Consider the following 17,720-nt stretch of genomic DNA (forward strand, 5'->3'; position numbering starts at 1 on the left):
TGCACTATGTTCGGCATGTTGCTGCATGCCAAGGATGCTGATGTTTCACCACACTGATTACAAGAACCTCTACATTCTTGTGCCATGTTTCTGTATTTTTTTTTAATTATTTCATTAAAAACAGATCAGCAAACTTCTGTGATTCTAACAGTGGGTAAGCAGCTTGTTAAGAGCCATCTCAGTGCGTTCCAGTGGAGTTTGTCCATCCATTCATCCCAAAGGTGCTTTAATGTGGGACCACTCAGCACTTTTTCCTTCTTCACACACAACTGTGAGACAATGCTTGGATATCTTAATTATGTTAAGGTTACTATGGTGAGATTCAAAAATGATTTATTTAGATGAGGAAAGCAACAAAAATAACTAGAGAATCAAGACAATCTTCCCTGGAGACAGATGTTTGCCTGCCAGTTATTTGGTTGTGGAACTCAGAGCTGTATTAAGACCTGTGGTGCTTCTACCTGTTTAGACAGCAATCAATATACTCTTCTCTTTCCGTTTTTCTTCATTAGAACTTTTGTTTGGGAGTGGATCTTGATAATTTTTTGCTACCTACATTAAACAATCATTTGCAGAAGTACTACCAATTATATAGTGAAATCAGTTGGTAAACACTCATGAGGCAAATTAAAGCTGGGAAAATTCAAGTCTCCTAATTTACCAAAAGATTTAAAGAACAAAACCAGAATAGGAAGCTGCAAGGTAGATCATGGAGGTATTTTCTTGCTTCTATTGTTAATAGAAAAGGTTGAGACCCTCCCTTTATCCCTTCCTTTACCCTCCTTCCCTTCATCCACACACCTGAGGTTTAGTTCTCCCACTCCAAAAAGTGCTGTCATCTCCGCAGAAAGGATGAAACTCAGCTTCCACTCTCTGCACTGCTGGAGCACAGAAATCAGGGAAGAAGTACTGTGCTAGATAGTTGGCAAAGGGAGAACACAAGGCGGAGGCATGGCATGGCGATACAGCTCAGAACAACACTGGCCACGAAAAGATGGGCAAGACGTATCACAGACAAGGATGTATTGCTGTGTCAACCCCTAATGACACTCGTTTCATGTAAAATTAGATGTAGGATGCCACTAGAGTATTTTTAACTTGCTTCTTGATACGCAGTTGTTTCAACTAGATTAATGGAACATTTGTGCCATAAGGTATAGATAGTTCACCGTTCTCCCTATATGTTTGTCAAGTACGAGCTGAACCTGAGAGAAAAGCAACTATTTCCTAATGGCACTATGAATTACTATGAGTATACAACTGCATGTAAATTAGTGTATCAGTCTCCAAAATCCCTGCATAAAACAAGCTGTGTGTGCATGTACTGACAAATATTCACCTTGCAACTTTTATGTTTAACAATCCTCAGTAACTTTAAGACTTCACATACCCTTACAAGAAAAGAAAAAAAATCAGTTTGAATACACACACAAAAACTACTCACATTACTGTTTACAGCACAAAGGGACACCACCTACCAAGGTTTTATTTGGTATCAATCAAGCACTCGGGGAATAAAAAGCATAGATACAAAAGCCTATCTTCACATTGTCAATAGAGACTTGCAGATTCAAAAGATGTTATGTACCGATCTTCTTCACTCTTTAAGAGTGAAGTCTTCATCACTGAAGATCTAAACCAGTCCTTTTCACTTCTTTCTCCCCTCACCTCTAACCTGGGGAAAAAGTTTCACGGCATTAGAATTTCAAGTGCAAACACTCAGTGATCAAGCAGGAAGAATACCAGACAGACCACCACTAAACTTCAGAGATGTACAATTTTCCAATCCAGAAACACCAGCAAGAATAACAAGACTGGTTAAAAAAAAAAAAAAAAGAAGAACAGGAGCCTCTACAAGTACAATGAAAAATTTATTTTTCTCTTTCTGCATTGAAGTGAGTATATGCTTACACACAACGTGACAGAAAAAAAAATCTGGATACTAACTAAGGTTGTAAGTGTGTTTTTCTGTTATAACAGTCCAGAATATCAGCAGGAAAATAGAGGAAAAGAAAAAACACAGAACTTTGGATGGTTATCATCCAGCACCTCCAGTTTTACTGGTGGGGTTTTTTCCTTAATATAGGATTAGACCAGCCCCACCCACCCCCAAAAACCCACTCACAGCACACTTTTGGCAAAAGTCCCTGAACTCCCCCCAAAAAACATTCAGTATATTTTAAAAAACAGGCTCAGTGGCACTTTCTCTTCGATATGACTTCAGTAACATTTTGAAATACAGTGCATCCACGCTGCGATTCACTTTGCTGTAAGGCTAACTTAGACATAAGGCAAACGTTACCTTAGCTCTCAAATATTCCACAGTAAGACGCCCTTAGTACATATATCTCTGCTAAATGCAGAGATCCCTTGTTTCCCTTCATTGCTTTTCCTCCTGATCAAAAAAGCAATTCAGGGAGATGGTGTGCTATACATATCACAAATTACAAGGTACTAAAAAGTTTAAAAGAAACAGTAATGAATAAAAATAAACAGTATTCACATATCCAAAACTTATTCCCATCACTTAAATAATTTTATCTGCAATTACAAAATACATACACTTAAATATCTTTGTAAGAAATAACCATCTAAGATATCACAGATTATGATTTGCTTTTGATAATCTCACTGCCCTAACTCCAGCATAATGATATACCTGGACAGTGTTACTACCTAGGATGTTTTCCTATTATAATTAATTTTCTTAAATATACAGTAAATTCTCTCTTGCTATTCTGACAGATAGTGCAAATAAAGACATTCTTTGGGTCACAATTTTAAAATATTACCACTAATGCTATCCTCAATTTAGTATTGTTTTAGTAAATGAGTAACAAAATTGTAAGTATACACATTTTCTAACGTCTGTTTAACAATGCGTTTTCCTTAGTTACCTTGGCTTAACGCGGATCACAAAAAATGAATAAGCTACACTACTGCTCACCTATCCGAAAGATATATTTATACTTAAATAAGTGTATTTAGAAACCTACCTGTAAGCTCCCCACTGCTTTCTGTTTATTGTTATTATCCAATGGCATACTACATCAACTCATGATATCAAAATATCTTTAAAGACAACAAAGATCACTTAAGAAGTACTGCTCAAAGGCAATGAAATAATGTTTTGAGAACCTATGCACATAAGTTAGGCCTACATAGATCCAGCACATTGTATAACAGAATAGTTTACGCTTTTTTTAGTCAACTACTGCTTTGCCCTAGCCAGAGATAAAAAGCTTATCTTAAATATTACCTATCATAGATGTAGCAACACAAAGCAACCCTATTTGCTATCTGATGTTGCTTGCTGGTTTTACACGTTTATTTGAAGTTACGGACACCTGATTGCTAGTGCCATTAGTGGTATTTGTTGCTGAGCCATTCACAACGATGTAATCAACTTTGTTTTCCAATTTCACAAGGCGTTGTAAGATGTCATCCAGAAGAACAGCAATTGTTCTCTTAAGATCAGCTGAAGATGGAAAAAAAGAAATTAGATCCTATTATTTACTATGTGTGGAAAAGAACTGCTATTTCAACGTATTCACATCTTAAGACTTGCTATCCTTCCTACTCTACTTTTTGGGAAATAGTGCAGATTAGTATACAAGTACAGAATTAAATAGCTGCTTGATTATTCTTTAATACCATTTCTTTGTTATTTTAGGCAAGGAAAATACCACCTTAATAGTGAACTGTGAATGAAGCCAATTAAATATTCGAGTGTAAGAATGAAACTGCTAGTTGGATCATTAGACTAGTGACTACTCAAAGGCAATATTTCAAATTTCATACAGCACTAGAATACCCAGCTATGTCACCTTTTAGCCTTAGACAGCAACAGAATATATTTAAATACTTTCCAACATAAATAGGTAGTTCTTAATAGCTTTCCACTAAATAACTGATCTATCTCACAGAAAACCTGCTATGAGACAGTATCTTATCACTTCTTACATAAGCTATAAAGCAGGAAAAAAAATTTTCCATGTATTTAGGTCTATATTGATTGAAAAACAAGAGAAAGGACAGTAAAAAGATTCCCGTATTCTGGAAGAGAAAAACAGTAACAGACCTTTCAACAAAAACTAATTACAGTGTTGTCAGTGTTCATATCACTATCTTCTCTCAGATGTGGAAAAAAATTAACAAACTTACCAGGTTTTACAAGGTGTTAAGATCCCCCCAACACATACAGACTAAGACACACAGAGACTCTCTTCCCACCCACCTGCCCCCCTGCATCAGTTCTTAACTAAGCAGAAAAATTGGGGAGGAAAAACACAGGTATAAAAGTGAATAAAGAAGACTAACCCAGATAAAATTAAAATACTAGTAGTAAATAAAAAAAAATCTCTCAGGTCAGTCCCTCCCTCTAAAATTAACTAGTTCTTGTTTAGTAATGTCAGCTTTAAAAAAAAAAAAAAAATTTAAAAAAAATTGCTTTACAATTTGAGCCAGAGCAGGGTCTGCTGTCCATGGCCTGCTGTGGGTCATGTACTCTATAGTATCATTCTGTGCTCAACAGTCTGAGGGCAGGAATTGTCTACTCAAGTTGCAAGTCTGATGATCAGCATGTACATCGAGATTGGACTTAATTTTTTTTATTAAACTTCAGACAAAACCTCAAAAGGCAAAATTAATTTGGAAATACACTAAATACACTGTAAGAATAATACAGCAATAGAAAGCTACAGTACACAAGGGGGTTTTAAAACAAATTACACAGAAAAGTAAGTACACAGTAAAGGCAGAAAATCCTTGAAGACAAAAAAAGGGGGAGGGGGCAGAAAAGGGGGAAGAAAAGAAAAAGTAGTCCCTTACTGTGGTAAAACCGTTAACTTAATGAATGAAAGAATTAAACGCTAAGACATTTTGATGCTATCCTCCTCCTTTTGGGTTGCTTCCTGCTCATCTTGTCATCACAGACTTACCTCCTTGCTCCTGAGCAGCAGCAAAAATAGTTCAGACACATTTTTGGTGTTTGTACTCTTACCAGAGTGCCTATAAAGGGCATCCTACACCTGGTAGAGCCCACTCTTTTAAAGATTCCTTAAGAAGGGGATCAAAGTACATTAATATAAAACTACTTTTTTTTTTTAATATTTCTTTTTAAGCCTTGCACTACCCTTATTTTCACAAATATTTTTTTCCCTTTATGACAGAACACAGGTAGTTTCTTCAAACCTAATCCCTAAGGGATTAACTAGAGCTCATTACAACCTTCCCTCAAGAGAAGCTACAAGGGACCAAAGAGTTAAAATTATTAAGATGTTTTTATAGCTTTGCTAAAAAGGTCTCAAAACTACTTTTTCTGTTTTTCAGAAGACAGGCACAGGTTCTAGTAATATATTACCAGTGAATACTGAAAACATATTCATCAAGTTAACAGTTAAATCACATGGAGAGATACGATGCAGCAAGTATCAAAGCTCTAGATAAAAGGGACCTTTTCTCTAACGGCTGCTTCTAAAGCAAGGGGAGATTCTGCTAAATTCCTAACTGCCTTGCAGTCTCAAGACTGCAAACTCAACTAGCATGCTGCTTTCCACTGCTGCTTTACTACTTAAAGAAAATTAAATAAATAAAAGCAGAAAGTTAGCAACGAGGCACAAGGATGTGGAATGCTGAAGTGACTTAATCTAAAACTTTGTCGCCATATCAAGGAGGTGCTTAAGATTCAGAAAAAGTACAATGTTACTGTTAATCCTGTAAGTAACAGTAGTCATATAACTGGACATATCTAAAAAAATCCTGGAAAAGAAGTCTCCTGCCTCAAGCTTGATTTTGTACCACATCTTAATCTTCAACTTCAGTGAATAAACTAAAATCAAATCAGTTAATACAAAGAACTCTCTCAAAGAGCAGTATATATTACTTTAAGAAAAAAAGTGTAACTTCACAGTTTTCGGGAAAAAAATATATTTGAATAACTAGTATTTTTTTCCTCTTACCATATCCTGTCATAGAAGCTCCACCGCCACCATTCATTAAATTTTTATTTTCTTCTGCCAGTGCTTTGACGTATCTTTTACTTAGATCTAATATCTGTCCACGCAACTCGGCACTGCTTTGGCGTCTTGGATACTGAAAAGTGTAGCGTAGCAACATCAAACCCCAAATGATTCCAAAAACTAGTAAAAACATACTCAGTTTCTGGGACATATTTTTTCTTGAAAATGTTAGAAACATTTCTGATGAAGGCCACAGATATGTCTTAATTTGAAGATAAATAATTGAACTTGGCTTTGTCAAATTATATTACATATTAAACAAAAATAAGATTTCTGTGAAGTGAAAAATCTTCTGGCTGGATCATCTTGAATACATCTTCTCATGTTTTAGTTGGTCTTGATTCCTGAAATTTGTAAAAAATCACATGGTTATTCAAAACTGCTACAGTTGTTGAGATCAAGGACAAATATCAGTTTCAAAATGCAGTATTATTGCAAAACTGAGCAAACTGTTGTGGATTTGCATCTGCTTAGAGATGCAGTCATCTTTCTATCTCACCTGATGTTTACAAGATTTCCTCTTCTTATTTGTACCCATTTTCATTGTCCAAAAAGCAAAACTGCTATGCTTCTACAAATCACCTTAAGTATTTTAAATACCATAACTTGAACTGGCATTAAACCCAAATGCATTTAAAACAAAATGCAGTATCTAGAAGAGACTTGTAAAACACTTATATGCAACATTTTGACGAGTTATACGCATATATCCACACACAAGAAAAAGATCTTGTGAAATTATTCACTCAATTCTTATTCCTTATGTAGAAGGACAGGACAAGTATAAACAGATTATTAAAATACAGAACAAATTTTCTTGGTTGGTTAGTTCAAAGTTGGGCATCATCCTCTTCTGGTTTTGTGCAGCATTAAGATTTATTTATTAGCAAGACACCAAAACAAAGAAATAAAACCAAAATGAACCAGCACATCGCACCTACGTTTAGCATTTTACTACCACTTTAAAAAAGTCTTACCATAGCAGCCAATTCTGATCCCTCAATAGATTAAGGCTTCAGGAGAACAACAAATAATAGGAAAGCTTCAGCAGTTAAACAGCAAATGTCTGGACAGTTTGAAGCAATATGAGCTAAACATCTTCAGGGAGCTCTGTATTGGGGAAAAAAAAAAAAATAAACAAAGTGCAGGACTAAAGAGACCTTCATTTTCACATGGAGCGGTTTAAGTTGACAGCTTCAAGCCACGTGTTTTTAAAATAGAAATGTATTTTTAAACCTAACGTGAAACAATTGTTAGGGAAAAACACAGAATCATAGAATCTGTTTCCACTTTATTATAAATACATACATTTGAATTCCAATAACCGATTTCAATATACTTAAAATAATAAATTAGTAAGACTCTCACTGAAATGTGTCCATCTTCTTGTGTTATAGAAAGTGACAGCAGATGTTCCAGATTCATCCTGTAGGTATACACGCATATATTAACATATGTGTCATTCTCTACTTTTCCCCCCTCAAACAAACCTGATCCTTTCAGTCTCTTTACATGCGTATACTTCATATTTCTCATTTTCCAGCCACGTTTGAAACTTCTCCAATGATTCAATAGTTTTTTGAGAGGGAGTTGTATTATTTAACAGTCTGGATAAAGTTACTCATTTTACATAATACTTATGTTTTCCCTGTTATTCCCCATTCTTCCTCACATATTACCTGACACGAGCACTTTTCAGACCGAAGTTACACATTTTAATAGAGTTCCCCACCAGACTTCCTATAGTGGTACTTAGGTCTCTGTTTTTTATCAGACTATTGAGACCGAATTTCTTATCCTGCTAAGCACTCATCTAAACTTAACTTCACCTCCAGGGTATTTCTCATCGCCTCAGCTGACCAGTTCAACTGACCTTATGGCCAACACACCACAGTCTGCTGCAAACACAAGCGTCACTGCCAGCAGGGTTCTGAGTTGTGCTTGTCGCTCACCCTTCACCTTCACTCCTCAGATAACCCTCTCAATAGGCAGACCAACACGACTGATTCAAGTGGCACATTTTCAAAAAGTGCTCTAAAATCAACACGCGTATCTAAATTATTCTGAAAATGATCAATCCAAGACAGGGGCAATATTAGGACTTGGACACCAAAGTTGCTGTAAAGTAACAAGTTATTCTGTGAAAAATGCCCTATAGTAACTGCCAGTACATAAAAATCTTACTGTTACTGTTGGGTGTACTAACATAAGTGGCAATCACAAGTCACTGAATGAGGAATAGCTTACTTCATCTTAACTGTGGGATATGACTGTGCACACAGGCAGATAGCCAACATGCAATAATTTGAAATCCCACTGTAAATTCAGTGGGATGTACTTCATTCAAAGAATGTGCTTATCTCCCAAAAACCCCTGCTTTTAAGACACAAATTTGTCATAAGTACGTAAGAGAGAAAACAATAAAAACTTATATTTTACAGTATGTGCACGAATATTTGGAATTGTGTGGTTAAAGATTTCCTGAAACAGATCCTCCCTGAACATAAGCTAACCAAAACTCTTCCCTAGCTCTTTGCCAGATCCATGGCTCTGCACTCAGACTTTAAAGCATAAACTGCACCTATATCATTATGCATCTACATAATCCCTGAATAGTATCAAATATGATGGAAAACATTTACATATGAGGTCCAGGAGTAGTGTATTTGCATGATGGCTCAGAAGACCAAACATTATCTCTTAAGGAGAGACCACAAGTTTCAACCCCGTTCCCCAAAGTCTACATTTTATATCATTAAAAAAATTGTCTGAAAATAGCAAATAGCTCTTGCAAAATTAAATTAAGTTCAGCTCTCCAGCCATATCTCATCCTGAAGCATTTAGACAGTATCGCTACAGAGCTTTGGAGTGGAAATAACTCTGCCATCACACTGTAAATAAGACCACAAGCCAGGATAAGAGTCCTAGCCAAGAGGAACAGATTGAATAAACTCCCGCCAAGGAGCAGTAGGAATTGCAGACTGGGTCTTTGCCATGTATGTTTGACTCTCAGTGCACAGGCTGACTACTGAAACTAATGGAAATCAAGGATTTTACCTGCTGGACAAATGGCATAACATCCAAATACTGACACCGGGCAAAGGAACTGGGAATAAGGTGTACCAAAACGAAGGGAACTACTTGTAGTTGTCACTTGCCCCGGGGCATTTTTAGAGGCCATTCCCTATGTAATGAACTCCAGTGTAATTTCAAAGTTCTGGAGATTTGGTCTCCTCTTTCTTTCTGAAGCATGCACTTCTACTGATCTGTAACACACTCCCTGCAAGACCCTTCCAAGATTACACAGTGTGGAGTAACCAAAAAAACCCAACCCTAAAACCAACCAACCAAACAAACAAAACCCACGACACAAAAGCAAGCTTATACCCATGTGATTTGCAAGTAGGAAAAAAGGGTATCAGAGCAGCAGGTGTACATATTAGGAAGAAAATATGGATTGGAATATTCTTTTACCTCTTGTTGCCCTGAAGGGTCAGCGCTTCTCTACGCAAGCATTATAGCTTAAACAAAAGTTGTACTCAGAATGGACCTTTGTTTTCAGTAATTCAGAGGTAATATCCCATGAAATAACAGCATACATGTTATTCTCCCTCATTCTCTCAACTCCTCCTTACCCACCACTCCCTGAGCATGGGAAGAAGGAAGCTGAGACTTCTGTTCTCCCAACTGCAGCTGAAGGGCTTTTATGGCACAGGAGGTCAAAGCACTGCAGAGAGCAATAGGAAAAAAGGGCACATCAGAGTACACCTTGTTGGAATTCCTACCATCCCTAATCATAGAGACTGAGACAAAAGGAACACAATTGTGAAGATGAAGGAGTACAGCCAGGACAAAATTTGAAAATCTGAGGAGGGAAAGGAAAAAACCAAAAACCAAACAAAACCAAAACAAACACGCAAAAAACCCCAAACCAAACCAAAGCAAACCAAACCCCTGACCTGACTGTGCAGGCAAAATGGCAATCCAAGAATCCATGAAGAAGAGAGTATCTTCCAAATAATCCTTTCAATGGGAAGACTGAAGTGACTGATTCAAGCGGCAATTTTTCAAAGTTCTTTAAAATCAACATGCATATCTAAATTACTCTGAAAATGCCAAGTCCACGGCAGGAACAACATTAGAACTTGGAACTACAAGCAACTCCTGAACAGAGGATCTGAGACTAGGTTTGCCTTTCAGACATACAAAGAGTTTGGTTTTCTTCACTGTTGCCACTGCTGGTTGTCTAAAAAATGTATTGGATTTAACATTTTCCAGTGGTACCACAAACACACACTGACATATATCTGGCAATCAAAGCAATGAACTAAGGCACTCATCCTCTCCAAAATAAAATCATGTCTTTATCCCCTGAGCTGCATTCCAACATCAGTAATATATAAATTATACTGAACGCATTAAAGTAAAGGAACAAGGGCCAAAGAAAAAGCAACAGAAAATCCATTATATGTTCCATAATAAAGCAACAGAAAATCCATTGTATGTTCCATAAAGTTCTAGTATCTCTGATGCTACTTAACTAAACAGTAGCATCAGACTTCAGTTTGAAGACTGGACCCCTCTCCATAGAAACCAGCCCATACTTAAAAAAACATCATACTTGAATTTTGTTGCAAAGTCTTCCTCAGATTCTGCTTTACTTATTCCCAGCAAAACCCAGAGATTATATTCACGTACAACACAAAAAAACGCAACAGTCTGTAAGGCAAAGGAATGCCTCATACAGCCTCTGAAAAAATCTCAGGGTATCATGAAAACCAGGCATACCCAAATCCTTAAAAGGTTACATCTCACCTTACAGCACTGTCGGTTCTGCTAGTCAGTCAGCTAATAAAAAGACCGGTTCATATTCATCATCGTTTCACAAGTCTGCCAGAGAGATCCCAGCCTTCCTAAACCACTAGAAGTGATTATCAGCATCAGCAGAGCAAATTTAAACCTGTACCGCAGAGATGGTGTGTACCTTCTAGTTTTGAAAAATGCACAGGACAGATTAAGATGATTATTTATAAGAGAAAAAGAAAGCAGCAGGCCCATGAGGTATTTTTGGTAGTTACTTGTAAGCAGCTTTAGCAAAAAAAACCTAACAAAAGAGAGTCAACAAGAGGTGGAAAAATAGAGAAAATTGAAGCCTGAGAAGCCCATTCCATTCAAGGATCAAAAAAGAATTTAAGGATAAGGCCAAGAAAAATGCACTAAAAATAGTATTGTTAACATACATTCCAATACAGTAACCTCTTTGGTTGTATATTTTGAAAGATGGAATGCCAAATACTGAGGCACTACTGCCTCAGTATTACCCTAGAGACCTATACAGATCTCTAATGAACTAATATATTACGAAAGTAGCTGTGATAAATGGGAATTTTACTCAATCTATTACTTACTACCATAATACTTATCTGTTCCTCATTGCCAAATTATGATCAACAATGATGTGACACAGTGAATTCAAAAGCAAGTCTGGCTTTGCAACCAATTATTATTATCTGTATTAAACAGAAGTGATTTCTCAAGACAAGAAATTAAAAAAAGCCAGATAGTCATAGGAGACTGCATCCAACTACAGACAGAGAAAGGGGGAAAAAAATCTTGTAACAGAACAGACAGCAGATGGAAATTAGGACAATATGAATAAAAGCTGACATTAATAATTACTATTAAAAAATTGTAGAGTACAAAATTAGAATTTATTACAGTCTCAGTGGGAACATAACAGGTTTATGAGATTATTAAGGATTTAAAATAAGACACTAAAATTAAGTCTATATGAGAAATTTCTATTAAATTCATGGCAGCAAACATCTCAGTACAGTGAGGGTACTGTATTAGTAAACAATAAGCTGTGCTGTAAACAAGCATGACCATACCTCATTGCAACAGCCAACGAATATTTCAGGAAGACAAAAATCACAGGGCATTACAGAATACCAGGAAATATTTCCACAGTTCTATCAGCTCTATCCTATTAGTTTTCTTTTTTACATCTATTTAGAGTGTGCTCCCCCGGCCCATTTACCTCTGTGACTTCCAAAATATTTAGTTCTCTGACTTGCCAACAGAAAATTTTGAGCATCACAGTTACTCAGCTGACAGACATCGTGCTGACCATTCTGAGAGCAGACAGGGTAGTTCTATGTTACTTGGAAACCTGTTGGCACGGTCGCTGTGCAGCAATGAAAATGGCAAGTCTAAAGAATCACTGACACACACACAAAAAAGCACAGAACATATTCACTGATCAATTAATCTTTGAAAACAGGGACAATGAAATAAGCACCTAGAAGCCCAGGAGCTACATGCTAAGACTTTTTGAAACACCAAAAATGATGTTTGCATGCTGGTAATTTGCAGTCTTAGATGGCTATCAGTTTGGCAGTAGGAGAAAAAACTGCACAAGGTGCAGCTGACAAACAGGTGCCCAAATAAGTATATTCTGTTACACAGGACCAATACACAGAAACTTCAGTTCTCCATTCCTACATATAACACTAACTCCCTTTAACACATCAGCTTGCTGACATCATTCATATTTAAAACTGCTGCCCAAGGAAGAATCACATTTCTCATATTTTTAAAAGCACATGAGTTCTTGAAAAGATGCCAATAAAACCATTTTCCTGTATTGGCACATCCGTACTGGCGACTTTTGCAGACCAATGCTGCCCTTTGATTCCCAGGTGGTTCATTAATCAGATTCACTCAGACAGCTGCATGGCACCATAAAAGAGCAGAATATTCTACTCAGGAGCGAACAATTAACAGCAACGCATGTCCCCAGACAAGTGAAACCACATTTGACCTGTCTTTTGACGAGATCAACTCTCAGCATGTTAAGTATTCCTATTACTGCTGCTGTAAAATTTGGTCAACAGAAAAATGTCACCAGCAAAGAGGGAAAAGAGAAGGATATCCTACTGACAAAACCTCAGCAACGCCTGACACAACACATCCCATGAACATGCTGTACCTGTATGCTGATGAGACTTCTGGGTCTTTTGAGACTGCATCATACATCAGTTGATAGAAGAGAGAATTTATATTGATACCTGCTAGGCTCAAGTGAAAGGAACAGCACTATACAACACACTGCTATCTTAAGAATAGGTAAGAAGGCATATTTCTGGCCAGGAAAAAAAAAGTCTGTCCTATGACAGCTGCCAGACTGCAGGCTTTAGCTGTTCTATACCACTTTTGGAATGCACTGCCAAAGGAGTCTGCCTAGTGCTTGGTGTCTTTTCCAGGACATCTATCTTTATACCTTCTCCCACAGGATATGTTCCTTCATTCCCTGCCTCTGCATGCCCTTTACTTGCAAATACCAAGGAACACTGAAAAAACCCAAAAATTATCCCTTTGCCTTACTGCTACCTGTCTTTTGGGGAATACCTTTAATGGATATTCCAAGTGAAATCCCAGAAAAGACATTAGGTTTAAGGGAATAGCAAAAATGGGTAACTGTCAAGAATACCTATTCTTCTACAGTGCTGCAATGAAGAAGAAAATCTCCTTGTGTGCTCCTGCCAGTCCCTGTCTCTCAGTGCAGCCAAAGGATGTCTGGGCCAACAAAAGTCACAGCTCACCAAGCAGACAGATATTGCCACTGCTGATGAGCTGCTGGGACTACCTCAAACATATCTTAAACCAGGAACAGTTTTACCTCCTACAGGCTTCTAAGAACAGCACACAAACAATTTGTTTTGTAGCTGGACTTTGAGTTGAAAGCAAAACCATATTGTTTTAGACTTGAAACCCACACACCAAGTTTACAGCGGCTCTGGTATAAAAACATCTGAGTGTCCAAACACCTTTTGTATGTCAGTATTTCAGAAATTCTGGTGACTTGTTTCTATTTTGAATGCATGCAGTCCTATTTGCATTGGGTTTATTTTACACTTTCTGCCAACAATTGTTTTGATTTTGCATTATGTCTAAGGAGTCTGCTTAAGTACTTTTTGGTACCTTAAAGTATCCTGGCTTTTTTTCAACGCCTCCCCCCTTTACTTTGCCCACTACTGTCAGTCAATGTTTTTAAAATAAACCAACAATTTCAAAAGAGAAATTCTTTGTGCCCTGTCTGTGTGCAGTCAGCCAAGACTCAAGATTTTGAGAGGGGAAATTTTTGAAGAAAATTAAAGAAAGCAGGTATCAATGGTGACAGTATATTATACTTGCTGAAGTTCCTCTCCTCCTGCTGGGTCCACCTGGGACTCAAAACTTTTCTGTATCTCTGTATCAGCTTCTTAAAAAAATTAAATCTCAGCTTCATTCTGTCTGGGACAGTTTTCTTTATGCTTTATTGCTGCCGTTCAGGTCACAGTAGGACCCTTGCTCATAAGAACCACAGTTATGACACGGCATGAGGTACCTTCTTAGCTTCTCATTTCCCAATAAGATTACCACAATTTTTTCATTGCAGTTGAACACTAGGCTATGACAAGTACTCCCTTGCAAAGTCCTAACTAGTACCTCTACTCTCTTACGAAATTTCACAACTGTGTTTGTATCACTGTTTCCAAAGCCCATGGAACTCCAAAACTTCCTTCTGAGATGATAATGTTTAGCTAATTTTATAGAGCGCCATACATGCAAGATAATAAATGTAGGCTACTGAGAAGAGAGGGATTTTCAGTGAACATTTTAAAGAGAACTAAAAGGCGAAGAGGGAGTCAACTAACAAAGTGACAGCTGCAATGGTGGAGAGATCACCACTGCAGAACTGGTCATACGTGTACATACAGCGCAGCATCCACACAAACACTATTCCTGTAGAATGGTAACAAAAAAGGGCTGTACCACTGGGGAGAGAGGAAGAATTTAACTTTGCCTGGTTTTATTCAAAGAAACCTGCAGAATTGAAACTGAGTATGAATCTGTGCAAGGTGTCCACCAAAAGTATGTTTCAGTGGTAAAACTACAATACAAACTAGGCTCAGATTCATGCTCTTTCCCCAGGAGGCTGATCCTGTTGAAGATTTTAGAAAAATAACACTGGAGGAAATGTTAAAGACAGGTAAGTTCTTTTCTTCTACATCTTTTATTTTTTCTAGATTGATGTGTCAGTTTAACTTAGCATAGTATGGGTTATGACAGACAGCAGTTAACCATAGCACCACAGTGGTGTGCACTGCAAAATACTTTGTTGTTCAAATTAAGTAGAAGGTACCCAGAGATTTAACTGATTATTTATATTATGATAGCCTCTTATTTCTTTGATATTACTGAAGAGACCAAATTCAGTGGAGTAAGTTTTAAATCCTCTTGTCTAGGCTGCTAGCCTAGGCCCTGTTTTATGTAGCCAAAGTACTCATTTCATTCTGAGCAATCCACAATTAGTCTTTTAAATTACATAGGCAAATGGTAATATAAACAAATTTTCGTAAAGTTGACAATCATAAAAGAAAATTTAGGATACCATTAATAGTGGTTAGTTGAGGAAGCCCAACCCACCTAATGTTACAAGTTTTCAATCACAGGTGAAAGAGCTCATCAAATAACAAATACCATATAAAGTACATTTTAGCAGTGAACCTGCACCAGGACAAAACACATTCATATGAATGACTGAGCCCCACAGATTTTTAACAGCTACTGGAAACAGTTTAATGGCTATTGTTGACACTTAATTAGTCTTCAGACAATTTAAGCTGACAGCATGCGTTTATCCTACTTACAGTTTGAGCAAGATGCAAGAACTAGTGCCCTTAACTATTCTTGGAGAAGGTGCAAGTGATCATGAACTCTGGGGAAAATATCTTACTTTCAGCAGTTAAATGACATCCAATACCCAAGCTGAATCACAATATGTGATTAGCTAATACAAATACCTACTTCGAGAAGCTAAAAGCCAAAATGAGTTTCTAAAATCAGAGACTACAAAAGCTTTAGAAAAATAAAAAAAAAAAAAAAGGAAGTAGCTTTATTTCCAAATGTAAAAGCTTTAAGAAAAAGACCTATTTACCAGACCAAAGGAATTCCAACATAATTGCTTAATCCTCGGGAGTTCTCAAGTACCTGAAATGAATTATTAAACGATTATATATTGTAACACATAAAATAACAAAAAGAGGCCAGAATAATTTATGTTTTATACACATGGGTATTTCCAGCAGTCAAAATGGAAACAAAGGTAGCAATAAATTTCCATATTTGATCTAAAACTGCAGTCACTCCACTAGTCACACTAGAACAAGATGCTACTTATTATCATCTTCATATTGTCTCCTTTCTTTGATATTATCATGGGAGTGAAACAGCAATTCACGACATTTCCTCCAAAATAAACACTACATTACAATTAGAATGAATCACATGCATGCTTAGCTATTAGGTTCAGCATGCTCACTGTCTTACAGTTCTGTTTACAAAAAAAAAAAAGTCACAACTCCTTCAAAGCTGTCTTTTCAGAGTGAAAAACTGCTTTCCCCCCCCCCAATTCACCCACAGAGGGAGCAAAACAACAACAAAACCACTGCAGTTGTTAACCTGATCTAAACTGCACTAAGGAAACTCACTCTACATCACGTCACAGGACAGAACAAAAATTCTCTCTGCTTTGCTTTGTGGCACACAAACACAGAAATTAAAACTCCATTCTAGCTGTCAGTATCTTTCAGATGACAAGATACATAAAAGAGAATTTACAGGATACTCCCATGTTAGATTAGGAAGCTGAAAAGAAAGTTTATTAATAATGAATGATTAACAGAGCTACAGAAATGAGGTAGAGATAGTAGCATGTTATAAATATTTACAGAAATAAATTTAATGGAAGATTAAAAATGTAGTTAAAATATCACCAGATGTTATATATAAAAGCAATTTTATTATATTGTAAGAAAGAAGCATTATTCCGCAACTCTTGCTCTCAGGAACTTTTATATATTATAATCTCCTAAAATTAAAACAAATGTTTTGCCCATTATTTTTTTTTAATGCAAACTTGTAAGTGCTAGAAGATCACTTATTAAGGATCCTGCCTTTGCTTTAATATGAATTAAATAAAAAAAATTTCTTCCAAGTTCCATCACATCACTGTAAGCACGCTTTGCCTCTTTGAAAGTAACGTCCTTACAGTACAAGAAAGACATCAATCTTGCAGAGTCACTGCAGTCATGGTTTATGACAGGAAGGCCACTGCAAACGAGGAAAGAAACCAGAAAATCCTTGCTTCTTTCACTCTTTCCTCACCGTCCAAGGACATTGCATCACAGCCCTGGAGTACGGTTATCCAGCCGAAGGGAACGATTAGCCACGGCGGGCAGCAGACCACACCGTACCCGAGCTGCACCTGTACGAGGGGCCTGCAGTAACACCGCCACAAACCACCAGAGAGACCCGCGCTGGCACCCAGCACCAGAGCTCGCAGAGCAGGAAGGAGACCGACCCGCAGGCAGCTCCGAGCGCTCACGCAGCCCAGCGGCACGACCCGCTGCGGAAGGACAAGCGGGGGGGGGGGAAGGAGGGAAAGCTGACGGCTGCACAAACGGCGGCGGGGGGGGCAGAAGCATGGCCGAGGCCAGGAGGGAGATAAGGCTCTCCCGAAGCAGGGAGCAAGCCTGAGGGGGAGAACAAAGTGAGGCGCTCAGGCGTGGTAAAAGCCTGGGTTTGCCCGGCAGCCGCAGCCAGCCTGCGGGCACCCGACGCCCTCCCCCGTCACCCCCGGCCGAGCCTGGCGCT

At 37.7% G+C, this 17,720-nt stretch overlaps 1 protein-coding gene across 1 annotated transcript; it reads right to left on the reverse strand.

Moving 5' to 3' along the window:
* Positions 1-1,644: 1,644 nt before the first annotated feature.
* Positions 1,645-17,426, reverse strand: CCDC126 (coiled-coil domain containing 126). Its single transcript, XM_075746011.1, has 4 exons — positions 17,232-17,426; positions 6,998-7,130; positions 5,961-6,364; positions 1,645-3,478 (listed from the first exon to the last, which is right to left on the reverse strand). The coding sequence occupies exons 3-4, from the start codon at positions 6,196-6,198 to the stop codon at positions 3,297-3,299; spliced, it is 420 nt and encodes a 139-aa protein (XP_075602126.1). The 5' UTR covers positions 6,199-6,364; positions 6,998-7,130; positions 17,232-17,426; the 3' UTR covers positions 1,645-3,296.
* Between the last annotated feature and the right edge of the window lie 294 nt (positions 17,427-17,720).

This window comes from Balearica regulorum, chromosome 2 (assembly GCF_011004875.1).
Source record: "Balearica regulorum gibbericeps isolate bBalReg1 chromosome 2, bBalReg1.pri, whole genome shotgun sequence".
Classification (NCBI taxonomy): domain Eukaryota; kingdom Metazoa; phylum Chordata; class Aves; order Gruiformes; family Gruidae; genus Balearica; species Balearica regulorum.

Coding starts and splice junctions, on each gene's coding strand:
- CCDC126 (XM_075746011.1), bottom strand. CDS start 6,198: ATGTTTCTAACATTTTCAAGAAAAAATATGTCCCAGAAACTGAGTATG. Junction 3,479..5,960: donor AGCTTCTATGACAGGATATG/GTAAGAGGAAAA, acceptor TTCCATCTTCAG/CTGATCTTAAGAGAACAATT.